The 24,806-nt window shown below is 69.2% G+C and overlaps 1 protein-coding gene across 1 annotated transcript in view; it reads right to left on the bottom strand.

The window, feature by feature from the left end:
• The window catches only part of BAHCC1 (BAH domain and coiled-coil containing 1), a gene marked incomplete at its 5' end in the record, with an annotated part of 44,659 nt that extends 21,194 nt beyond the window's left edge, over nucleotides 1-23,465 (bottom strand). The window contains 2 exons of the mRNA XM_081110377.1: nucleotides 7,503-7,678; nucleotides 23,284-23,465. Coding sequence (XP_080966503.1) covers nucleotides 7,503-7,678; nucleotides 23,284-23,465 — 358 coding nt within the window. The remainder of the gene's footprint in view (nucleotides 1-7,502; nucleotides 7,679-23,283) is intronic.
• Nucleotides 23,466-24,806: the final 1,341 nt, after the last annotated feature.

Below are 24,806 nucleotides of genomic sequence, written 5' to 3'. Positions count from 1 at the left end.
CGGTCCCACTGGCTGGCCCTGGGCCTTGGTGGGCTCTGGCCACCTGCACACACGCCCTGCGCCCCGGACGGGACAAGGACAGACAGAACCAATGCCGGCCTGCGTGGCCAGGCTGGGGGAGGGGGTGACTGGCTGCTGGAGCCCAGAGCCACCGGCCACCTGGATCTTGGCCCCCCACTGCTGGCCCCTCCCCACCAGGCCCAGAAGGTGGGGGTGGCCAAGTCGCCCACTGGATCAGGGCAGGCGGGACCCTGACTGACTCCAGAGCTCATGCTCTGAGCATTTCCCCGTGGAAAACGGGCCAGAGGCGTTTCTCTTGGGACCTCACGACTCCCAGGACCCCATCTGGTCCCGGCGACTGGGGATGCCTGCTGTCCAGCTGCTGGGCCGCCCCTGCTGCGACCAGGAACCCCGGGACTTCCCCAGGGGCCTGTCCCCAGGGGCCGGGAGAGGGAGGGGCTGGTGCAGGGCCCAGCAGGCAGCGTCCTGGGTGGGGAGGGCCATGCCTTGAAAAGAGGGAGCCATGAGCCTCACGCCTGGGGAGTGGGGGCGCCAGCACACCCCTTGGTGGCCTCAACTAAGTCCTGCCAAGTCCCGAGGCAGAGCTGTCATCTTGCTCAGGAACTCCGGTTCCCAAACGAGGGTTCTGTCAGAACCCCTTCGTCCTGTGACAGCTCGTGGCTCACCCGCCACGGAGCTCAGTCTGAGAAACACTTGCGCAGGGACAGGCCTCCAGGCCCGCACGTCCGCAAGGGCCGGGCATCGCAATGGCCTGAGGCTCCCTGAGGGGGGCGGGTGCTGAGACCGTTAGAGGGAGGGTGGGGCGGAGTGGCTGGACACTGTCGATGCCAGGGGGCGGCTGGGGCTCGTGGGGGACAGCCTGGAGCACACTGTGAGCAGCAGCCAGGAGGCCCCTGGGCAGGGAGGGGCCATGGGATCAGCTCAGGGGTAAGGATGGAGGGGGAGCCTCAGGGGCAGAGCTCAGAGTCGGAAATGGTCAGGCGTCTAACGGGGCTGCTCCGGGCGGGGTCCCACAGTCCACCTTGACCCCAGCAGGCCCTTCAGCAGTGACAGGCCACCGTTCAGCCCCTGAGGCCACGGTTGGATGTCCCCTGGCCCAGGGGGTCCGAGGTGTGGCCGTCCCCATCCGCCACCCAAGCGTCCGCGGTCCCACCGGCGCGAGGACACCACCCATGGGTCCCGTCTGAGGCCCGGGAAGGCGCCGGATGCCGCCCTGGCCTGTCCCCTCGCAGCCCGTTCCTGCCGGCGTGGGCCCACTGGCCTGGTTAGTGTGCGGGGACACATCTGGAGCAGATGTTTCCTCGATTAAACTCGGCTCCCGGAAGACTTGACAGGAGTGGCTGGGGCGGGGAGGCAGGGAGGGGGCGGGGGCGAGGCCTTGAGCTGCACGGGGAGTGGGCAGACGCAGCTGCCCCTTTAATTGGCGACTGTTAAATGTTTTACGGGCCCTCGTTTTGGTAAACAGAAGTCTGTAAATTCCTCCTTCCCAGACTCCCTTTCCCAGGCGGGCCCCCTGTGACCCTGGGGGGGGTCCGGCCTCCGCCCACCCGCCCTCCGGGGGAGCAGGGGTTCAGCTGGCCAGGGGGGCTCCTTCCTGCCGGGTCCTCAGGGGCAGAGAGGGTGCTGGCCCTGCCTCTGCTTCCCCTTCTGACCCCGAGCTGGGACGTCCCCCAGGAGCGGGGGGGCGGGGGGGAACAGCCGAGGGGCCCCCCTCCATCTGCGGCTGCAGGGCCCCACCCCGGGACCCCAGAGGGGAGTTCCGCGGGGGTGTGGCGGGGGCGGGGCTTGGGGCGGGCAGAGAGGAGAGAAGTCCCCCCCCAACCCAGCCACAGAAAGGCCCTTTCTTCTTCCAACAAGACCCACTCTGAGCTCAGTAAGAAAATGAGAAATGATTTTTATGAATCAGAGCAGCTGTTCCAAGACCAGAAGCCAGAAGTCAGGGCCGCTAGGTCCTTAAAGGGGCTGCTTCGGAGGAAAATGGGGGGCACATCTGGGGAGGCTCAGGGGGCAGGGGGCCCAGGGCAGGGAGAGGACACAGGGACAGGGTGGATACAGTCCTGCAGCTCCCCCCCACACACACCCGAGACCCCACAAGTTCTAAGAGGGGTCCAGGCCCGAGGGGTGGCTCTGAGGTCCCCATCCTGCTCCCCTGTGAGTTGCCAGGAGACCAGCCCTATCCCCTGGCATAACTGACAAGTCTCGGCACTCTCAGCGCCCCGTGGGGTACGGAGAAGTGAGGACCAGCACCCCAAAGCTCATGGGCTGGACAAACAGCGTTGGCCCCTCCCTGGGGGGTGGCACCCACACAGATACTGAGGCTCAAATTGCTAGAAAGTTCTCCCCACTGTCAGCCTCAAAGCCCAGTGTCAGGTCCCGAGGGCAGCTCTCACACCCGCCTGCTGAGCCCCTGGCCGCGGCCGGACATCTGTACTTTCCACGCGGCCTCTGCCCGGCTCACAGCTCCAGGACGGACCATCCGCCTGCGTAAGACCCGGCTGAGGTCCCAGCTCCTCTGGGCAGCGGGGCCCCCCTCCAGGGCCAGCAGCAGGGATGCCCCTTTAGTGGAGCCTCTGCAGACCCCCTTCCTCCCGCCCTTCCTCCACCCCCCAGGCCCTGAAGGACCCCGAGGAGACCCCTGGCCTGGGAAAGGGCCCCGGGCCCAGCGCCCGCCCCTGACCAGGCGTCTCCACGTCACACCCGCACTCGGTGCCAATGGCTGCCAACCGCGGCGCACAGTCTGCTGAGTGGCAGTGACGCCCAGACGCGGGCTGGGCGGGTCCTGAGGCTGCACCCACCGCTCAGGAAGTGCGGGGTCGGCTAGGGGCGTCTGCCTGGGCGCAGAGGGGTCTGAAGGGAGCAGCTTGGTCACAGCCCCTCCCACGTCCTCCCTGCTCCTGGCCAAACGCCCTATGTCAGCCCCCCTCGCACTTGGTGCTCGGACTGGGCATCCAGCTGTGCTTCCGAAAGGCGGGGGGGGGGGGGTGCGAGTGAGGCCCCTCCTCTGGCTGGAGTGGGCTGGGAAGCTCGGCCCCTCAGGGGTCCCCAGCTCGGCCTTTCGAAGCTGGGGGCACTGACCCCCGTGCCCAGGTTCAGGGCCCGGCGTGTGCGCCTGGCTGAGAGGCGCAGCTGAGAGCCGGGGGACGGTGCCAGGCTCCCGCAGGCGCCTCAGGAACAAGAGCGCCGGGCACAGGGCAGACATGCCACCCCCGTCAGAGGCCAGGGGCAAGCGGGGTGACCCCCCAACCTTCCCCAACACCCCACACAGCAGCCCCGACTGCCGGGGGCCCTGCCGTCCTCCTGGGGGCTCCACGCTGCGTGGGAGCAGCCTGGCCACACGCAGGTCCTGGGGAACCCCAGGGGCTTGGGGCTGGGAACGACCTGGCAGCCACAGATGTGGCAGCGACGCGGGCCTCTCCCACCCAGTCAGGCCCAGGACTGCCCATGCACATGCGCCCCCCGCGCCCCCAGCAAGGCCCTGGCCACAGTGGGCAGGGACAGCGAGGACGGCGGGGGCTCCGTGTGGCGCGGGCTGCGGCCTGTCTCACGGAGCGTCTGAACGGCTGTTCTGCTAAGCGGGGTTGGCAGATGGGGAAACAGGCTCAGAGGTGCCGGGCATCGCCCAGCCTCCGCGCAGGCGCCGCGGACCTGCGGTCCACGCAGCCCCCGGGGCCTCGTCCAGCGTCCTGAGCCCTCGCTGCCCACATCGCAAGGTGCTGCTGGGAGAAGTGAGCGAGGAGGGGCCAACCCAGGGCCAGGGGTGGGATAAAACGGCGCCGGCTGAGTGCACGGGGGCCACTGCTGACCCGCACCCGCGCTGGGCCTGGGCCCCTGCCTCTGGGCCGTCTGCAGCTGCAGGGCCCAGGCCCGGTGGCGGGGCTGGCAGAGCGCCCCCTGCTGGGTGCTGGGCCCACGGTGGTCAGGACGGGACCCCAGCAGTGAAGCAGGGCGGGGGCCACCAGCTGGAGGGGAGACGGGGGTGGGAGTGGGGGGGGAGGCTGGGACCCTGAGGAGGCGGCAGGCACAGCAGGGGGCACGGGCAGGGGCAGGAGGTTGGAGGTTCGGGTCAGAAGTCAGGCAGGATGGCCCTCCCTCAGCTGTGGTGAAAGGAGTTGGGGGTCTGTCCCCCGCACAGAGTTCCAGGGAGCGTGTCCCTTCCCCCCACGCCGCCCCATCCCCCCATTTCAGAGCAGCCCGCTGGCCCCACTGGCGGTTGGGGGGGGGACAGGCAGGCAGGGCTGGGGGTGCTGGAGGGGAGGGGACAGGCCGATGGGAAGCGGGCCTGTGGGAGATCCAGGGGCCATGCCAGCCACGGGGCACACAGGAAGGGACTGGGCCAGGGCCAGGGCCGCCCAGGGAGGGCCTCCGGGGCCACACAGAAGCGGCAGCCGCTGGGCTGGACGACGTCCATCCCTCACACGGACGGGGCCCTGCACCTGCCTGCTCCCAGCAGCCCCGGGCGGCCCGAGGTCTCAGAGGAGACAGGGGGGCAGCCCGGGGGACTCGGGGAAGTTTGGGGGCTGGTAACAGCAGGGGTCCCCCTGGAGCCCAGCCCTGATGGAGAAGTGGCTCCCACAGAGAGTCCGACAGGGGAGGCCAGCGCTGGCGCGCGTGCCCATGGCCGCCCACGGCTCTCCCTCCAGGTGGCACAAGAGACCCGAGTAGCCGGGCTGTGCTGCTCAGCGGCTGCCCCCCCCCCAGCTGAGCCCCCAGGAGCAGAACCCCTTTCATCAGCCCCGTGGGTGGCCCAGCCAGGCAGCTAGGGGGTGCGGTGGAGAGGGAGGGGCCAGGCTCCTGACAATAGGACCAGCTGTGCTGTGCCCCCCGCCCCCAGTCCAACCCACGGGGCAGGCTGGCCGGACACGGGCTCACCCCAACACTGGCCAGTTCCGCCTCCCCCTCTCCCCGAGCCCCAGAGGGGAGGGAGCCCGGGGGGCAGGCAGCCAAGGACACCCAGGCTCAGCCGGATGTTCGGGGAGAGTCCCCCAGCTCCAGGCTATGCCCTGCACTCCAGCTGATCCCCCACCTCCCTACCCTGCCCAGGAAAGGCAGAGTCCACCCACAAACAGAGGGGCTGCCTGGAGTGGGGGACACAGGGCCCATCCCCCCACTTGTTGCCCCCTCCTGGCCTCCTGGCCCCAGAGATAAGAACCCCTCAGAGGCCCCGTCCTGGCCAGGCCGTATGGGCACCTGCCCTGCCCCCCCCCCGCTCCCCCCCTCCCGCCCTCCCCACCCCTGGGGCTGGAGAGAGGAAAGGAGGCTTGAGGGTGAGCCAGACTCAGCAGCCTCCCGGGCAGCCCCCCGCGCCGCTGGCCCCCACTCCCCAGCCGTGTCGCGTGCCCCCTCCCCCAATACACACGGCAGAGACACAGGCCCCGGCAAACGGGGATCCAGCTGGCACGCAGTCAAACGAGCAGCCAGGCACGCTGCCAGGGCAGCCAGCCAGCACTGCCACTCGCCACCCGCCCGCCCGGCCTTCACGCTCCCCGTTCGCTCGGCAGCGAGGCGGCCGCACCACGTGGCCTGTCAGAGCTGCGGCAGGCGGGCCAGGCGCGGGGCGCAGGGCGGGGACCCCCGTGGGCAGCTTTACTGAAGGCAGAGACCCGGAGAGGGCAGGGGGCACGGAGGCCAGGCCGGAAGGTGCGTGCGGTCGCATGGGCCGCAGGACGGCACACACACTAGCTGACCTCGGGCGCGACCCCCTCCCCCCCACCCCGTCACCTCCAAGTCCCTTTCTGGAGCCTGGGAGGCAGCTCCCTCTCCTGCACCCGCCTGAGCCCCCACCCGACTGTGGGCGCATAACCCAGGGGGCGCTGGGTGACAGACAGATGCCCCCTGGGGCTGGGGGGGGGGGGGACTCGTGGGGCCCAGTTCCAGCTCTTTCTGCTCAGGCTGCCCGGCCTTGAAGGAGCTGCATCTCCAGGAGCTGGGACGGGGATGGGGGGGAGGGGACAGGACAGGGCGCCGGCCAGGGGGCACCCCCACACTGCCCCCCCAGCATAGCCGTTGCTCAGGGGAAGTGAGGGGCGGAGGCGCTGAGGGCCTCCCACCCCTCCCCGCGCCCCCAGAAGGGCAGGACCTTCTTGCAGGGCAGGTGGTGCTGCCCACAAACCGCCATCCTTGCCCAGGAGGTCCCCCGGGGGGACGGAGCTGCTCCCGGGCCCAGCTCCTGCGGGGAGCACTGCTGCAGGAGGGGAAACCGAGGCAGCCCGCCGTGGGCCTGCACACCTGCGGCGGGGCCAGGGACGGGCAGTGGCCGTTATTTCGGTTGAGGTGGCCCCCAGACTGCGCAGGCCTCCCTGCCAGCTCCCCGACACTCAGCCGCCCCCCTCCCTGCGCGGACGCCTTGGGAGCTTGGGAGCCAGATGCGCTGCTGGCAGCGGGCGGGCGGGCAGGCGGGCAGCGGCCGGAAGGGCCGGAAGAGGCAGGGCCCAGACCCAACTCCCGAATCGCCGGGCGCCCCTTGGGGTGCAGCTAGGCAGTGGCGGGGCGGGCAGTGCGGGGGGGGAGGGGTGTGGGCCGGGCCCCCCGCTGCCCTCTGGGTCCCTCCAGGGGCCTCCCCGGGGGACGCGCTGCTCCTTATCGCCGCCCCACAGCCGGATCATGGGAACCGCGGGCCCTCGGGCACCTGTCCTGCTTGGAGAGCAGCCCTTTCCTGTGGCACAAAGAGCGCTTCTTTCTCTCCCCAGCGCGCGGGGCGCTCATCTCCCGCCCGAACACGTGGCCGCGGCGTGCAGGTCCGCGCTCGCAGACACGGCACCCGCCACTCACAGTCATTGAGTTACAGAGGTGCCGGTGCCAGCGGAGCCCTCTGTGCCCGCTGCCAACTGCAATTGCCTCTCCGCGTGCCAGCCGCCACGTGCTTAACCCTTCCCGTGCCGCGGGGCAGAGCGGCCGGCGGGCAGCAGCAACCAGGGGCCCAGGGCCCCCACCCACAGCACAGCGCCCGGGGCTGCGCAGACAGCGGGAGCTGGGGTGCCCCCGAATCCCGGAATGACCTCCAGCCACATGTGCTCATGAGGCACCTACTGTGTGCGCGGGCTGTGTCCCACTGGGAGCCCGGGCCGAGGAGGGTCTCTGTTCTAGGCCGGCCGGGGCGGCAGCCTCAGCAGGATGACAGCGCTCTCTTCCCCGCCGCCCTCCCTCCCCGGCCTCCCTCCTGCCGCCACATCTGGAGCCCATGCCTCCCTAGGCCTGGGGGGCGGAGGGCAGCCCAGGCTGGCTGGCCATCTGTGCCCCACATTTCCTCAGCTCCCGGGCCCTCCTGGCCCCACCCTCGCTCGCTCCCTGCACATCTGTGCTGCACATCTGGCCAGGACCACTGCCTGGTGCCCACCTCATTCCCACCGACGACTCCCTCTCCCGTGGGGGCTCCAGGCAGGAGGCGGCCCCCAGCCAGAGCCCCTGGCACAGCAAGGGCACCGATGGCTTCACCCGCCTGGGCACCCGAGGGGGCGCTCTGGCTGCCAGCCTACCCGACTTACCTTCGTGGGAGTGGGAGAACCAGAGCTGGGAGGCGGCGGGGTGCGAGCCGCGGTAGGCCTGCTCCGAGGGCGAGGGCGCAGGGCCGCTGGGGTGCGTGGAGGCCGCCGAGCCCAGGCTGCCGGTGAGGAAGCTGCCCATGAACGAGGAGGCCGGGGAGGTGCCCATCAGGCGGCTGCTGGCTGTGGACACAGGGCCAGGGTCAGGCTGGGCAGGGACCCGCCTCCCACGGAGCCCTCAGCGGTGGCTCCCAGGCCCCCAGCTCCCTGGGGTTTTACCTTCAAATACCCAGGAAGCGGGCCGAGAAGTGCCTCTCGGACCCGACAGCCAGGCGCAGGGTCTGGAGGCCCCAGTGCCCTGTTACTGCAAAAGCCTCCAGCCTGTCACTGCCCCGTCGCCCAGCCCACCCACGCCCCCCAGCCAGGTGCCGGGCACTGCTCAGGGCCCAGGGGAGACACTGTCCCAGGGCAGACTCCTGAGCGGCAGAGCCCGACTGCCGGCCTCTTGCCCGCACACCTGCCAGAGTGCTTTGCCCCCGACTCCCGGGAAGGGCCAGGTTAGCAGCACCCCCAGAGGCCCCACCCTGCCCTGCAGGCACCAGGTCTGGCCTTTCCCCACAGCAGGGCCCTTAACCTTCCCCACAGTTCAGTTAATTGACTCATCAGACGGGTGCCTGGTTCCAGGTGAGCAAGTGGAGAAACTGAGGCAGGGGAAGAGAGAGGACGGGAGAAACCAATAGTAGGAGGAGCCTGGGGTGGGAGGAGCCTGCAGGTGGGAGGAGCTGAGGATGGAGGTGTAGGGATTCTCTTGTCAGGGTCCAGTCCTGATGAGACGGGCATGGAGCCGCAGACACACATGTACCCAGGTCACTTGTTGCTTCCCCAGCAGACAGCCTCCGCGCTGCGCCCCCAGCTCTCCACGCCCACCTGCACCCTCCACCAGTGTCCCCTCTCTGGCCAAGGCCAGTGTCCAAGGCCAAGCTGAGCGAGCCTGCCTGGTTTCCATGGAGACGAAAGCACACACCCTACACCCAGCACAGCCGCGGTGCCTGGTGGGTGGTCTTGGGGCTGCTGGGCCCTCAGAGGTAGGGTCCCCTTGTCACCTCCCCAGGACAGTGAGCCTGGCTGGGGACCAGCCCAGGGGATGGGGAGCAGGGACCTGGGGGCCTGTCAGGCCCGGCCCCAGGTGAGTCAGGGCAGCTGTTTCCCAGCCTGGGAGGCAGGGAGTCCGTGGATTTGTGATGCCTCATCCAGCCTGGCGTGGCCCTGGGAGCTTCCCAGACACGAGGTGACTCAGCAGAGAGGCGGCAGGCCAGAGTCGGAGGGAGGGGCTGCCCCGCTGGGAACCCTGCAGCTTCCCTCCCTCCGTGCCCCACCCCCAGGCCGTGTGAACGGGCCCTGTGGACGTCCTCTGTCAGTGCTGCAGAGCTGGGTGTGAGCTGGCCCCGTGGTGGGTGTCGGCCCCGGGCAGTCCTTGAGGGGACCCGGGGCAGGGGGCGAAGGGGCCCGGGAGCCAGGGACTTCCCGGACCGCAGGGCTCAGCTGCCCTGGGCCAAGGCCAGACCACAGGCACGTCCAGCCGGGGCGGGGTGCTGGGCTGGGAAGGGAAGTGCTGGCCTCCCGGCGGTGGGCGGAGGGGGCGGGGAGGGGGCGGCCCATTGGGCTCCGGGGACCCTGGGGGGGCATGCCTGTGGGGTGAGCCAGGCCTTCCTGCCTCGCCCTGCCCGGCCCTGGTCCCCCAGGCTTCCCGCCCCCTCACCCTCCCAGGAAAGTCCCTCACACCCGGCTCCTCCAGGGGACAGTGGGGAGCAGCGGGTCCAACAGCCGGGTCTGGATGAAGGCTTTCTCAAAGCGCGCGGCCTGAGAACCCACACCTTGAGCGCTCCCACACGCGGGCGGGGGGGCGGGCGGGGGCGGCCGGGCCCAGGCTGGTCCCACAGGGCCCTCCGGTCCTGGATCCAGGAAAAGCGAGGCTGGGAGGCCGCTCCCGCTCCCGGAGGGTCCCGCACAGCCGGCCTGAGGACCCACCACCCCCCCCCGGACCCCGCCCCCGCAAGGGCAGTTGGGTGGCAGGCCTGAGGCCCAGCGGGCAGCCCAACTCGACTGGGCCCTGAACTGGAAGATGGAGACTGATCCTGGCCTTGGGCGGGGACCCTCAGGGGTACCCTGTTCGGACACCATCCGGGAAGGGGGTCCCCGCGGCCTGGGGGCTTTGGGGCCAGGTAGGCTGGAGCCTCGGTCCCGGCTCCATGAAATGGGGGACACACCGACGGCCAGAGACCCACACTGGCCTGTCCCCCGACTTAGGGGACCCTCTTAGGTGCTGCCTTAGAGCAGCTTCTCGGAGCCCGTGAGGAAGGGACCCCTGCCCCGCCGGCCCCGCCCCTCCCAGCCCCTGCCCCCTCCCCACCTGACCTGGCCCAGCCCCCGCTGCCACTGGACTCTGCTGACACGCCGGCGACCTGCAGGGGTCCCCGAGTCCTGCCTCCGGCTGGGCCCCGGCTCCTCTTTCCACCCTGAAACGCTAGAGCCTTGTCACCCAAGTGCTCCGCCTCCACGTGCCCTTCGCCGAACGCTCACGCAGCGGCTCGGGAAGCCCCCCGTGGAGGATGTGCGGTGCCCACGCTGGGCTGGCAGGATGCCTGCGCTCTGAGCTCCTCCCCAGCCTAGGCCTGCACAGGGGGCCCCCACGCCCTTGCCGGAAGGGGTCTCTGCTGGCCACCGTCCTGGGCTGGGCATTGGGGAGCAGGGAAGGCCCTGCAGGCTTCGCCAGGCGGGCACTGCGGGGTGTGTGTGTGTGTGTCAGGGGGGGACTACTGGCTCCTGACCCCGGCAGAGCGTCCTGGTTCCCGCTGTCACCTCCATCTCCGAGGAGTTTGGTGGTGGCACTGTGCCCAGCCAGCAGAGCCACGGCAGACCTGGCTGCCACCTCCCCAGCGCCGCCCGCCGACCAGTAGCCAGCCCCAGACAGAGCCGAGCAGAGGCGGCCGGGGCCGGGGCCAGGGCTGGAGCTGATGGCCAAGTCTGGCTGGGAACCGGGCTGCAGGCTGCTTCCTCCTGGCAGGGTCCGTGCGCGGCGCTGCGGTCACCAGCGGGGGCGGTGGGAGCCGCGCAGCGGGTGGGACGGGCTCGCGGTCCGACCCTGATCCTGGCTCTGTCTGCACCGATGGTGGGGGTGGGGGGGTTGACAAACCTCGGTGACACCCTCATCCCAGGTGGGGGGTGGCCATCAGCTGACAGGAGTGGGGCATCGTTAGCCGGGGCCCCCCAGGCCCCAGTGCCAGGCTGGGGTTGGAGTGAGGTCTGCCCGCTCCCAGGCCCCCTGTGCAGGCCTAGGCCCCCTCCAGCGTGGCCGGCCAGGGTGGCCACACCCAGGGGCTGTCCATCCGCTCGGTTCCCGGGACACGGACTGGCTCAGGCTGATCTCGGGAAGGGCCGAGCACCGTGGGGGGTGTTGGCAGCCGCCAGGCGGGCCATTCTGTGCTGAGCCTCACCCCCCCGCCGCCGCCTGGCTGGCCCAGCCGTGTTTGCAGCCCCAGATGCGGGGCTCAGCCCAGCCCCGGCACTGCCTGGCTCTGCCCGGTGCACCGCAGAGGCCTGGCCCGGGCCCCGGGCTGGCTGAGAAAACCGCTCCGGAAGCCAGCCCGCCCGGGAGGCCTGCCTGTCCCACGCCCCGAGGCCCGGGCAACCGGACAACCCGACCGGGAGACAGGGCCCTGGCTGTGGCAGCCACTTCCCTCCTGGCCGCCCAGCTGGAGGCAGCCGGGCAGGAGTGCCTGACACCCCAAGAACCTCAAGTGGCCACGGAGCCCGGCCTCTGCCCACAGGGTCCCTGCGCACCGAGTAGGTGGTAGGGGCGGCCGGTGTGGTCAGGCACAACCAAGGGGGTGGGGCCTCCTCCACCACCTGTCGCCATGCCCACCGCCTCCGCCAGGACGGCCTCGAGGGCACCAGGGATGCTCCTGCCCGCAGCTGGGGCCTCCAGTCCAGCGGCCAGAGACCCCACAGGTCTGCCCGGCCCCTGCCCCAGGCCCAGAGCTGAGGGCAGGCCCAGCAGAGGCCCACCGCCCCACCCCCCACCCCAGCCTGCCACCCCAGCCTGGAGGCAGAGGGAGGAGTGGATGGAGGGACCGACAGACGGAGGGACGGACAGACGGGGGCGGGAGGGCGAGCGGGCGGCGGAGCGGCGGCAGAGCGAGCATTGCTTAGGCTTGAGGGAGCCCCGGATCGGCACCTCCTTTTCTGGAAACTGAAATGGGTTGTAAAAGAAAAAAGGCCTCGCGGAGATGGCGGGCGGCCACTAGGAGAGGCAGCCCCCTCCCAGCCGCTCATTGCTTCCGGGAGCCCCGCCCATGGGCTGCTGGCACCAGCTCCCCCCATCCGGCTCCCACAGCCCCTGCACAGCCACCTGGGCCCCTGGAGCCATCCCTGGGTCCCCCAGAGCACGAGGGGCGGCTGAGACACTGGGGGGGCAGGCGGCCTCTGAGCCAGGCCCCAGGGGGCTGAGGGGGGAGGAGGCAGGACCGACAGCCCAGCGGTGACCTGGCCCGCAGCCCCCGCTCACGACAGGGAGGAAGAAAGGACGTCCATCCGCTGGGCGCCCGGCATGGAGGAAGGCGACAGGCCTTGGTCCAGTCGCCCAGAGGCAGGTGGGCGCCCAGCTGTCTGCCTGCCCAGGAGGATTCGGGGACCAAGCCCTGGAGGGAGGGGCCGCTCGGAGAGCCCCCCACCAGGCGACCCAGAGCGGCTGCAGCGCCCCCTGGGGGTGAGCATGATCCAGGAGGTCCCCACGAGGCTGGAGCCCACGCAGCGAGGGCATCAGGGGTGTGCGTGTGGGCGCTCACGGGTGTGCCCGGGGTGTGTGCACGGATATGGGTGCACATGGGCTTGCACACAAGGTCGACACGCATGTACGTCTGGGACGCGGGCTCTGAGTGTGCCCTCAGATGTGCGAGTACACATCCGGCTCTGAGCCCGGGAGGGGCTGTCCCGGGCCTGCCCACCTCCTCTAAGGGGGGGCACATCCAGGCTTACCCACGCGGAAGGGACCCTGCCCTCGTGTGCGCTGAGACGCTGCTGCCCAGGCGCCCCCTCCCAGGCCCCCCCCCCGTGCCCAGGTTCCCCACAGCAGCCAGACCCCCGGCGGTGGAGACGCTGAGGTGGGCACAAAGCCTGCCCCGTCTCCAGCCATGCTGGGCGGGGTCTGGGGGCTGCGAAACCTCCAGATGGGGGCGGCCCTCGATGTTGGCCTGTCCGCACCACTAGCCTCGCTGGACACAGGGCCGCTCAGCTCTGAGGGCCCAGAGTCCCTGAGATGCCACCCCACAACCAGGCCGCTGCCCACAGCTCCGTGAAGGTGGCTGGACAAGGAGGGGACCTGGGACCAGCACGGGGAGAGGACAGGCAGGAGAAGGGGGGGAGGTGGGGGGGACAACGGAACCTCGATGTGGGAGCAGGAACGGGAGGCGGTGGGTGAGCCCCGCAGCCCAGCCCTGGGGGTGGAGTGGGGGTGTCCGCCCAGAAACATGAGCAAGTCCCACCGGAAGCCCCTCCTGGCCGGCCCGGAGAACCTTCCAGAAGCCCTGGCTGGCCCAGGCAGCGCTTCTCAGGCCATAATAGGAAAACTCTGTGGTTGCTGAGCCACCCGCCCTGGAACAGGGAGGCAATGATGACAGGGAAAGGCCCAGCTGCCAACAGCCCAGAACTAATAAAAGAAAAGGAAACTCATGTGAAAAGGGTAAACTTAGCCCTTTGGCGGGCGGGCGGGCGGCCACGGCCTGTGGGGCCTCCTCGGACGCCGGCTCAGGCCTCGGAGCGAGTGACTCAGAGGCCCTGGGCCAGACGTGGGGGAGAACACACCAGGGGACAGGGCCCCCCACGCCGCTCTGTCCTCAACCCTCCCCGTGCAGGGCCCTCCTGAGGGCGGGGAGGGGACGGGCATCAGCCTCACCCCTCTATGCGCCCCAGCTCGGGGAGCATCCTCCCCAACTGCTACAGGCGGGGTGCTCTGTGCGGGGCACTCGGGGGCACCCACACTCGGCCTCGGGGAGTCTAGAGTCGGGAAGGCCATGACCCACTGGTCCAGGGGCCAGGCCCAGGGCCGCGCCCCACTCCCCTGGGCTCCCAGGGCTGCCAGACCTGCGGGAGCCAGGCGGCCAGGGAAGCCCAGGTGCGCCCAGCACCTGCTGACCTCACTGGGCAGGCGGCTGGCGAGGGAACAGAGGAGAGAGCGCTGCCAGCCGGACGACACCCACATCCCTGACACCCAAGCCACCGGCTGAGCCTGAGCTCCGTCCAGACGGAAACCCTAACCGGCTCATTCACTGGGCACACAGGCGCGGAGTCCGCAGGTGCCGGCCGCCACCCTCGCCCGCGCAGCCTGCGCCCTGGCCTCCCACAGTGGCCCTGGGTCTCGGCGGCCCTCTGGCCGCGCTGCTGTTGGGCCAGCTCCCTGGCCTGCTGGGGGCACACCTCTGAGTGGACGTCCCGCAGGGTGAGGTGACTGCGTCATCTGGACGGCACTGTCCTGACTGGTGAGGGGGGGGGTTGACATCTGCCTCAGGGCCTCCCGCCAGCAGAGGGCGGCCTGGATTTTAGGGGGCAGCCTTGGTCTCTAGCCAGCGAGGGCCTGGGGCCGAGAGGGTGAGCTGGGAGGGGGCCCGCAGCCCATGGACACCGTCACCCAGACTCTGCCCCAGGGAAACTGAGGTAATACACGCCTGCCCGCTGGCCTCTGCAGCTGAGCTTGGGGCGGCCTGTTACGCAGCACGAGCTCACGGATGCACACAGAAGCCACGGCACCTGCAGGGTCGGGGAGGCGTCCACAGCATTTACAGTGGAGCCCAGAGCAGACGAGGAACCTTCCAGAAGGTGAAGGGCGGCCAGTGGGGAGTCAGCAGCACAGGGAGCAGAGCTGCTTTTGCAGACAAGTCAGAACACCAGGCGTGAGCACGAAGTCCTCCGCCTGCAGTGGCCGCACACGGACACACAGGTGCACCCCAGCTCCCCGCGCCCCGGAGCCAGCTTCCCCTCCAGCGGCCCCTGGGCCACCTCAGCCCTTGGCCACGGCAGGTCCTGCCTCTGCCCACGCCCTCGCGCTGGGTTCTAAGGGCTGTGCACCGCCCCCACCGGGCCCTGGGTTTCACCAAGTGTTTATCCCCAACCTGCACGGCTCTCAGGCCGAGTGGCCTCACGTGCGCCTCCCTCGCTTTTCTCGATTTTTTCCACATCCTCACACGTGAGGGCTTTCAGAGTCAGCGTACAGATGCATTCAATTTAATTTAGGTTTAATTTTAATATTAATTTAGAATAAACTAAAAGCTTATTTTTAGGAGACCCAAAGGGATGCAAAAAGTCTCCAAAAGGGGGGCCAGCTTTCGGCAGACTGCCCCTGGGTGACCCGCGGCCCGGGCAGGCCAGGGGACAGACCCCGGGACAGGCCAGGTGCCCCACGGGGCAGACCAGCATGTCTGGGGGGTCACTGGAGTCCGGCTCCTCCCCCTCCATCCCATGGAGGCCACGGGGGGCCCTCCCACCGGCCACAGACACTGAGGTCTGCCATCACCTTCCCGCCGAGGCCAGGACGCAGCAGGAGCCCTGGTCTGGCCTTCACCACGTCCACACCCGGGTTCTGGTTCCACCACCTGCCAGGCCCTGTGGGGAGAGATGGGTCCTGGGCCACGCTGAGTGCCACGTGCCCTCCGGAGCACCCACCCCAAGGCCACCGCGGGGCAGGCCGGGCCTGAGCTGTGCGGGGAGAGGTGAGGGCTGGGAGGCCGGGGCGGGGCCAGGGGCCGGTGGGAAGGACCTCAGTGAGCCACGCAGGCGGGGAGGGCCGCAGGCAGACGGGTGTGGAGGCCCAGGAACACCCACAGCTCTGGGACGTGGTGCGGGCTCACCCCGGGCGGCGGGTGGCAGGGCCTGAAATCTGAGACGCCTGCGGAGGACACACAGCTGTGGCCGCCCCCACCTGGGCCGCCCCCACCCGGCAGGCCTCCCGCATCCGCGGGCGAGGTCAGCAGACTAGGGCTGCGGGTGGGGAGGGGAGGGAAGGCCAGCGCTGGCCTCGCCGTCCCTGCTGCCCCGCTCGGTCGGGATCTGCGTGGCAGAGGGCAGAGCCAGCCTGGGGGTGTCACAGTGACCCCCCGCCTTCTCCCAGGATCTCCCCTGCCCGCCCGTCCTCTCTGGTCCTCACTCTCATTGGCCTGCACTGACCACAGGTCTGGGTGCTGGTGCTGCCTGGGATCAGGGTGTGGGGTATGGAAAAGGGGGAGCAGGGAGGGTTCTGTAGGGCACACTGGGGGCTGAGGAGGGGGGATCCCCGCAGAGGGCGGGCGCGAGAACCTCGGGTGCCCTGGGCTCAGAGCCGATTCTCGCACTCAGAGGTGAACGAGCCACTGGCAGAGCCTCCTGGGGGGGCGCCCCCGGTCCCTGTGCATTTCAGCACGTCCCCCAGGACCCAACGGCGCCCCATCAGAGGATCCGGGGGACCAGGAGCCTCCCCCCTCAGGCGGGGAGCAGCCGTGTTCTGCGTGCCGGGTCCTGCCTCTGACGGAGAGGCTGCCGAGGTCCCCAGAGCCTCAGGGCAGGGCCAGTCCCACCCATCCCCTTGGTGTCAGCCCCCCAGAAACCCCAGACACCCCTGCTGAACCCCCACCTCACACCCAGGGCCCCCGGAAGCCCAGCCCACACAGGCGGGGGGAGGGGCAGGTGGGCCGGTGAACCCCATCTCCGAATTCTGTGGTCACCCTCGACCTTAGGACCCCAAGACAGAAAGCAGGGAGGGGCTGAGGGACTGTGACCCCGAGGCGCAGCCCACAAGGTTCCCCAGGTCCCTCTCTGCTTGTCCCGGGGAACAGGCCCCTGGGCACATCCTGGGCAGGGCCCGTGTGTGTGCGGCCGGGACATGCTGCCCCGAGGAGGCACCGCCGAGAGGGCTGCACGGGGTCCCCTTGGCCCCTCCAGCAGGGCCTGACCGTGGCCCTTTAAGAGATGGGAGCCGAGACCCAGAGGGCCAGTCCCAGAGCCCCCCCGGGGACAGAGCAGGGACCCTGGCTGTGCCCCGAGGGTCCCTGGGGACCTGAGGCTCCGCTCCAGCAGGCGGCCAGCAGCTGGCGGCTGGGCAGGCTGCTCCCCCCGACCCCCCGACCCCGGGCAGCGGCTGCAGGGGGACTTGAAGGCGGGTGCAAGCGAGCGTGTGGAGTGTGCAGACCAGCCCAGGTGCACGCACGGCCGCTGGGAGGCGAGGGCTGCGGGGTGGACCCCTGCCCACCGCGGGGACCGCCACCCGGGCTGCGGGGCTGCGGGGCCGGACGCTGCATCCCAGCCTGGGCCCAATCCTCCTTCTCCCCGCCCCCCCCCCCCCGCCTGTGAGGGGCTGTGGTGCCCCCCGCCCCCCGCTGCCTGTGGAGGTCCCAGGAGAGGGAGCCCCGAGCCCTGCCTCCCGGGAGGACGGCAGCTGGGAGTCCAGTTCTCCGTTCATTCAACCAAGAAGGCGCTCTTCCCCGTGGGGCTGGGGGGCCCCATGAAGGGGGTGTCCCATGAGGGCGCTGCCCCCAAGCTGCCCTTTGGGGCCCGAGCCTGCTGTTCGGAGGCCTCTGGGGCGGCACACCCGTCCCCCGCCATCCCCTCGCCACCATTTCTGGAAACTTCCGGCGGAAAACCAAGACCTACACCCAGGAGGGGCTGCCTCACGGGGCCCTGGCTCCAAGCGCACACAGGCCCCCTCCCAGCACCCACGGCCTTTGCATCTAAAGACACTGGACTCTTTGTTGGGGGGACAGGGGGAGGGGGGTGGGGGAGGGAACCTCCCACCTGTCTGTCGCTCTCCTCCCCCTCCCCCACCCCCCAGTCAGGGCGCAAACAAAACGCAGCACAGGGCTGCCCAGCGGGTCCCATCGCAACCCGAGTGTCTGGACAGCTGCCGCGGCTCCGAGGCCGCCTGCCTGGCTCCTGCCTGGGCCCTGGGTGCTCCCCACCGGCCCACCGGCCGCAGACCCGCTGACCCACTGCAGGCCCCGGCCCCACGCCCCCCCCCCCGCCGGTCCCCCCCAGCCCCATCCTCAGGCAGCTGCTGGGGCCAGGGAGGCGGTCGTGTTATACATCACAACCAGCAGGGCGGCCCACTGACTAATAGGGCCGTGTGATCTCGATGGTATACGATCCCATAAAACCGTCAGCGGGCAGTGCAGAGCCGCCCGGCCCCACGCCGGCTCCCCAGGCCCGGCTGCGGCGCCTCCGGACACGGGGCTGGGCCTTGCTGTTTACTTGTAATTCGGTGCCCGGGGGAGCATGGCAGCCCCAGGGGCAGGGGAGACCAGGGAACCGGGGAGCAAGCCACCCGTCCGCCAACCCCACAGGGTGCGAGCTGTGCGCCCAGAAGCCCTGGGGTGGCAGCGCCGCGGAGGCAGCAGGGCCGAGGCCTCCCGGGGGGCCCTCCACGTGGGCAGCCCCCATGGGCAGGATGTGGGGTGGGCGGGGGGGGGGTGTGTGCCCGCCGTCCTGCAGAGGGGCCTCTGTCCTGAGGCGGCGTGTCTCTTAGGAGACGGCCAAGGCACTCAGGGTGGGCACTGGCTGGTCACCTCACATCCACAAAGAGGGCGCCACTGCCCCCCGAGGGTGTGAGGCTGCGGAGGGGGCACCCCAAGGCCGAGCTGGACTTTCTCAAGGGACTCCCTAGGCAGACACCAGTCCCCCCCCAGGGCCAGCTCCGTGAGAGGGTGGCAGGGCCTGAGGAGGCCCCTCTGACGGAGGGCAGGCGTGGCAGCAGCTGAGGTCAGGGGTCTGGCCACGGCAACCAAGGCAGCTGCCACACGGGGGGGGGGGGGGGGGGGGTGCTGGGGGGGGCAGCTCCCATCTGCCGGGGCTTCTATTCGGATATTTAGGGGCGGGAGGAAGCCAGGCGGGGCTCCGGGCCTCTCCCAGGAGGGCGGGGGTGCGCCCCCCAAAGCCCTCATTCCCAGTGGCACTGGCTGACCTCTGACCTCTGTCTGTGCTTGGGAATTCCCAGGCTCAGGCTCTGGAGGTGGACCAGGGCATTCTGGGAAGTGTAGTCCTTGGGGAGCTGGGCGGCCTGAGGGATTTGGGGGCCTTTGGAGCAGGAAGGAAGCTGAGCCTCCTGGGAAGCGCCTGTGCTGCCTGCGGGGGAGCCAGCGCCGGCTTCCGGCCTCGAGCGCAGGGCAGCGGTTTTTCTGAGCCGCCTGGGGCTCTTATTTTGGTGGGGAGACCTGGGAACTCCGAGAGGAAGGATCCAGGCCACAGTGCCCTCCGTCCCGGCCTCGTCTGCCCGCTGCCCCCAGACACCAGGGGACAGAGGGCCGGCCTGGGGCCCCAGCGAGGCAGCGCCCGCCCGCCCGCCCACCCGCACGGTCCTTAGGCTCACAGCCCGCTCCGATGACATATGTAAGTTGACAGTGAACATCCTATCAACTTGCTGGAGTGTATCTTGATGGTTAAAACACACTCTTAAAGGTGTAGCATCATTTATCAAATTTAAATCGCCGCGCCTTGCCTGTCCTTGCCCAGCCTCCCTCCTCCTCCGCCTCGTGGGCACCCTGCACCTAGGCCCTGGAACCCGGGGGTGGGGGTGGGGGTGGGGGGCGACACTGTCCCTGCTTCTCGGGGCCACAGCTCAGGTGCCACTTCCCCACCCCGCCCCAGGCCAGGGCAAGCCCACTAATTGCCAAGAAGTGACAAATGCCAGAAGCCCCACCAATTAAATTTAAACGCATGCAAAGCTCAGTGGCTAGTAAATTATTATTTTTATTAGCTTGAACCAAGTTCCCGTAAGAGAGAAAGTCGACTTGCTCCCATGAATGGCTCTTGTATAATTTATTTAACTCCGCGCTCTTTGCCAAAGCCTGGAATATTTTTAGCTCGTTCTGTTGTTGGATTTGGCTTTTTTATGTGTGTTTCTGAGGGTATTTTTAGCCCCATCCATGTTATGCTCACAGCCTCCTATGTGCTGTGTCCTGTCTGTGTGGCGGCTGAACCCCGTCTCGCAGCCAAGGAGGGAGATTTCTAAGAATAACCGGGGAGCCCGGGGGTGCGGCGCTTCCAGGGGCAGGAGCAGCGGCACGGCCACTCCCTGCTTCGCCGGGAATTTGCTGGTTCCTCACGTGACCTGGATATTCCTACAGGAAAATCCTTAAAGGGATCAGCAGACATCGGGGCAGCACAAGCCCCACGGAGGAAAGAAACACCCCGCACATCCCCAAAATGGCTCTGGTGGCGGGCGAGCCGGCCGCAGCCTGGCAGGGCCGGAGCCGCGCTGGACCCCGGGCGGGCGCTGGGCGCTGGACCCCGGGCTGGGGGCTGGGCGCCGGGCGCGGGGCGGGCGCTGGACCCCGGGCGGGTGCTGGGAGCTGGGCGCCGGGCGCAGCCGCTTTGAAGTCTGGTTCCGTCACTGGCGGAGCAGGATGGGTAGAGTCTTGGGAAAGTAACTCTTTTCACACCTACTTAGTGTTGGTAACTGTTGCAGAAACACTCCGTGGTGTCACTGAGTTAATGAGGTATTTACGAAAATGTATTTTTTTTCCTTTACAAAAAATATGGAAGGGGAGGGAGAGGAGCCCTGTGATAGGGTCTTTTCACACCAGGAAATTGTCTTTTTTCCCTTCTGAGAAGGAAACCTGCAGTCTCCCTCTGGGAGGGACTAGCCCCCTGTTTACGCCCGACGCCCCAGCCCAGGGCGCCTGGCTGCAGGCCCGGCCATTCACACCCCAAAAGGGGCAGGAGAAGAGGCCGAGAGGACCCACCTTCAGCCAGACGTCAGAGTCCTGCTGGACGGCCCGCCACCTCCGGGGCCTTCCCCTGGGGAGACCCGGTGATTCTCAAAGGCCGAGGAAGAGGGTGGAGGATGGGAGCCGCCCCGGGGAGAGGGGGCACGGCTTCTCCCAGGCCAGGCTGCCGCGCCCGATGGAAACCCGGGTCTGGTGCCTCGCCGATCTTCCCTTTTCCCCCCTTAGATTTCACAGCTTTGCCTCCAGACCATCTGCATTAGACACAGACTCTAACACGGCCCTAAAAATAAGGGTCCCGAGCGTTTTAATGGCACCTTTGGGTGACAAGGTGCCTTCAACAGCTCTTTACCACAAAACCCTGCGTCCCACAAAAAAGCCACGGGCACTTTCATTTTTGGAGACGCGGCAGGAGCGGCCCGGAGCCCCACATCCCACCAGGTCCCTCGGGCAGACGTGCTGAGCACGGGGTGGGGACGGGACAGGGAGAGCGGACGGGCCCAGCCGGGGCCCTGCCGGAGGAGCGGCCTCGGACTCGGACGCCGGGCTGTGTCTCTGGGCTGCTTCCCACTCCCCAGCTCCGGCCGCCACCGGGGGGGGGGGGGGGGGGGGGGGGGGGAAGCTCCCAGCGACCCCAGGCAGGGAGCGGCCGGCAGAGGGAGGGGCCTGCAGCCCCAGGCCACCCGAGGGGCAGGAAGTCCCCCTCACCGGCCATTTGGAAATCCGGACCCGAGATGTAAAAAATCCCATTTTTAACTTAACGAGACTTGGTTCTTTCTACACCAGATCTCAGAGAAATACAGACCGACGCAAAGTGGCTGAGGGCATCGTTCTTTTTTTTTTCGTTCTTTTTTTAAAACAACGATGTCGCTAAATTTCAGAAACCGACACAACATTCCGGCTCCCACTCATTCGCTCGTTTCCAAAGCCTTTTCAGGGGCAGACGATTCTGCTGGACACACTGTCCGCCACACAATAGGTCTCTCCAGTCCCCAGGGGGTGGAACACGTGGCCCTCCCCGCCAGGGTGCCCTGGGGACCCCCAGCGCCCTCTGGGGCACCCTGCCCACGGGGAAGGCCTTCAGGTCAAGGACACGGACCAGGCAGGCACCCACCCCGTTTCTCCAAACCCTCCAGGGCCCAAGACTCCGAGAACCACGTGGTCAGCCGAGCAATGAGCAAGACAATGGTTTGGGCCACACGACCACATTCCCACCTGACTCGGTGGTGCCTGCACGTGGAGACGGGCCCCAAGGAGAAATGGCGGCTGAGCAGGACCGGGCGGCAGGGGCTGGGGAACAGGGAGGGGAACCCAGCCATGCCACGCCACCCAGGGGATGGCCCTGGCTTGCCCGTGTGCTACCCGGAGAGCCATGCCGAGGGCTTTTCGGACCCTTGTTTTCAAGGTGCTGGTCCCTGCCAGGCTGGAGGGCAGGGCTAGGGGGGTGAGGGGGAGAGGCAGTCATGGCCTCCCCATCCCCCAACCTGCAGGCTCAGCCTCCATGCCTGCCTGGATCCAGCAGCAGGGGCTGAGGGGGAAGCTGGCCACTGTCCCTGCAGCCGGTGAGCCCCTGCCCTCGGACCCCAGCGGGGCCTGGGCCAGCGGGGCGGGCAGCATCTCCGGGGCAGGGGCAGGGGAGACTGTCCCCACCGCAGGGGCAGCCGGGGCCGAGATTTTTAAATCCACAGCGGCCCAGGCGAGTACTTCTTCTCTTTCGAGTTATACATGCAGGGGAGGAAAAAGGAAGGGAGAGGAAGGAGGAAGAGGGAGACAGAGAAGAAAGGGCAGCTGGCAGGGGGCTGGCTGGCGGGATCAGGGCCGGCCTCCGCCTGTCGCTGGTCCCCCAAGCCCGGAGGCTGGCCCCCCGCACCCGGCTGTTTGCATCTCCTCACGTTGCAGATGCTGACAGCCCACTGGTGATGAAGCCAGGCCCCGCATTTTTTCTTTTTTCTTTTTAGGAAATGTACGTTTTTCTCCCTGATGGCGGCTCCTTCTGACACGGCCCCTCCTGGCCAGACTCTGCCCTCCGTTTTAATCCACACACTAATTGTAATCCCATTAAAGCTGATATAATTTTATTAGTATTCACAGTTCATCAAGCTAGCAAGAATAACTGTTCCTGCCAAATTAGCAACAACCAGAGGCCAACGCTGCTGACGTTCAGAACAAACTGCCACCCAAGCCGCCCAGCCTTCCAGGGTGACCGCGGGCCCCAGCGCTCACTGCAAACGCGCGGGGCTGGCCAGGGGCCTCCGGGATCTCGGGGAGGTAGCTGCCCCTGCGCCCGGCCCGGCGCCTCCTCGGACCCAGCTCCACCGGGAAACCCACGTCCCCACCCCAGAGAGGGACTGCTCGGAGGCCTGGGCCAGCTCCCGCCGCACCGAGCCTCCGCACCGAGCCTCCGGGAGGGTTCCCTCCCAAGCGAGGGGCGCCCGCTCTCTCCTCTGGGAGCCAATCGGCTCTGAACTCGCCTGCACCGAAATCCCCCGGAGCCGCGGGCGGAGCGGGGATCCCGGGGGCACTCGCTCCAGCAGAAGCGCCCCTGCGAACCCATTCTCGCCCTGACACTTCCAGGCTTTTTATAGAAACGGGATTTGCTCGTCTGACACCACAGCCCCAGGAACGCGCGCCCCGCGCCCCCGCCCTCCTCCCGGGGCCACCGCGCCTCCCCCCCTCCGCCCCCGTCACAACAGCCGTGTGGTCCCCGCGGAGAGCGCCTCGCTGTCCGGCCCGGAAGGCCTCCGGCTGTGACTGCGGCCGCAGGGGGAGGCTTCCGCGGCTGCGGCTCCGCAGGGCGGGCGCAGGAGGCCAGGCCGTTCTGAGCGGCCTCGGGCTGCCCCGTGGAGAGGGCACCGGGAAGGCCACTCCGACCCGCGAGGACCCGTCTCCACGGCCGCGGGGCCGGGAGACCTCGCTCCGCGCGGGGACAGCCGCCGTGGCCGGAGCCGGGAAGTGAAAGCGAAGGCTCCCGGCGAGAGCTCGGGAGAGAGGAGGGCGGGCGCCGGGTCGACCCCGGCCGCGCCCCGCGGGCCCTCTCCGCCCGGCACTGACCTGTGTGCGAGGCCATGGGCAGCGGCGACGGGAAGTACTTCCCGGGCTGGAAGTGCGCGGCGGGCTGCGCGGCGGGCCCGGCCGGGGCGAGGCGCGCGGCGGCCGCGGCGCTGCGGTGGCCCAGGCTCCCGCGCTCCGACAGCAGATGCGGCGGCGGCGCGAAGTCGCGGCCATCCATGCCGGGCCCCGGCCCCGGCCCGCCGCCGCCTCCCGGGAGCAGCGCGGCCGGGGCCCGGGGGCGACTCGGTGCGCGGGCGGCGCGCGGGCGGCGCGCAGGAGGCGGCGTCCGGGTCACCGGCGGCGGCGGCGGCGGCGGCGCCGGTCAGCAGGCCGGCGGGCTGGGCTCCTCGGCGGGCGGCCGTGCGCCGAGCCGGCGGCCGCCGTGCGGGTCCATAGTCTGGGGAGGGAAGCAGAGGAGACTCGGTGACTGGGGGCTCGGCCCGTTCCCCCGACCCCCCAGCCCCCTGCGGCCCCGAGCCACGGCCAGGCCCCACGGCGCGTCGCCCCACGGCACGCACGCGAGCTGGGCCACCCGCCTCCCGGGTCCCCGCCCGCACACGCACCGTACCGGCCACGCTCGGCCCGGAGGACTCCGGGGGAGCCCAGCGCACCCCTCGCCGCTTCCCCTTCGCGTCCCCGCGGGTCCCTGCGGCGAGGGCGCCGCGGCAAAGGGCTGCTGGCTCCGCGGGGTGATAAAACCCCAAATCTGCGAAGCCATCACGCGCGCACACACTCACACACACACTCGCGCGCACACCCTCTCCCCTCCCCCGCCGCCCAGAGGCGTCTCCGTGGAAGGACGGGGTCGCTCGCGGGCCCCCTCTCCCCTCCCGGCGAGGCCCAGCTCCCCTGCACGCCCCTAGCCGAGTAACCGTGCTAATTAAGCGAGTAATTTTATTGATTGTAACTCAGGAGTTTTTTTTATAACCTTCCGTTTCTCCCCTTTCCCATCCCCCCATGCGTTTTCCAGTTCGTTCTTTTGAACTCACCGCCCCCTCCCCCCGCTCCGACCGGAACAGGCCCCGAGCCAGGACCCCGGGCCAGCTCCCTCCAGCCCCGGCTTGGCGTCCGCCGCCCGCGTCTCCGGGGCCGCCACGCCGCAGTGCCCGGCCCGCGGTCCCCGAGCCCCGAGCTTCCTGGCGAGGCCAGAACAATCACCCCGCCCCCAATCCGATCCGCCCAGGGTCTTCCTCTGCGGGTTGGGGGCTTTGGGTGGAGGGAACGCGTTGAGCGTCAGAAATTATTCCCTCTCTCCACGCCCCGAAGCAGCCACGGGGGTCCCCCCGTTCAGCGCCCGCTCTTTGGGCTTAGGGAGCGGCGCCGGGCTCCACGCGGCCCGTGGACCTGGGGTCTGCCGCGCCCAGCTCGGCCCTCGGAGACTCAGTGGGGCTCAGGGCAACGTTCGCCCCCGCCGGGGTCCCAGCAGACCCCGGGCTTCCGTCGTTCGCCCCCATCGCCGGGCAGGGTCTCGTACAAATGCCCCCACCTCCTTCCTCTCTGGCCCCCCACCCCCTAAGCG

Source organism: Myotis nattereri (assembly GCF_964212035.1).
Source record: "Myotis nattereri genome assembly, chromosome: 16".
In the NCBI taxonomy this organism is placed as follows: Eukaryota; Metazoa; Chordata; class Mammalia; order Chiroptera; family Vespertilionidae; genus Myotis; species Myotis nattereri.
Note: the sequence above shows the minus strand (reverse complement) of the source record. Positions and strands in the feature narration are given on the sequence as shown.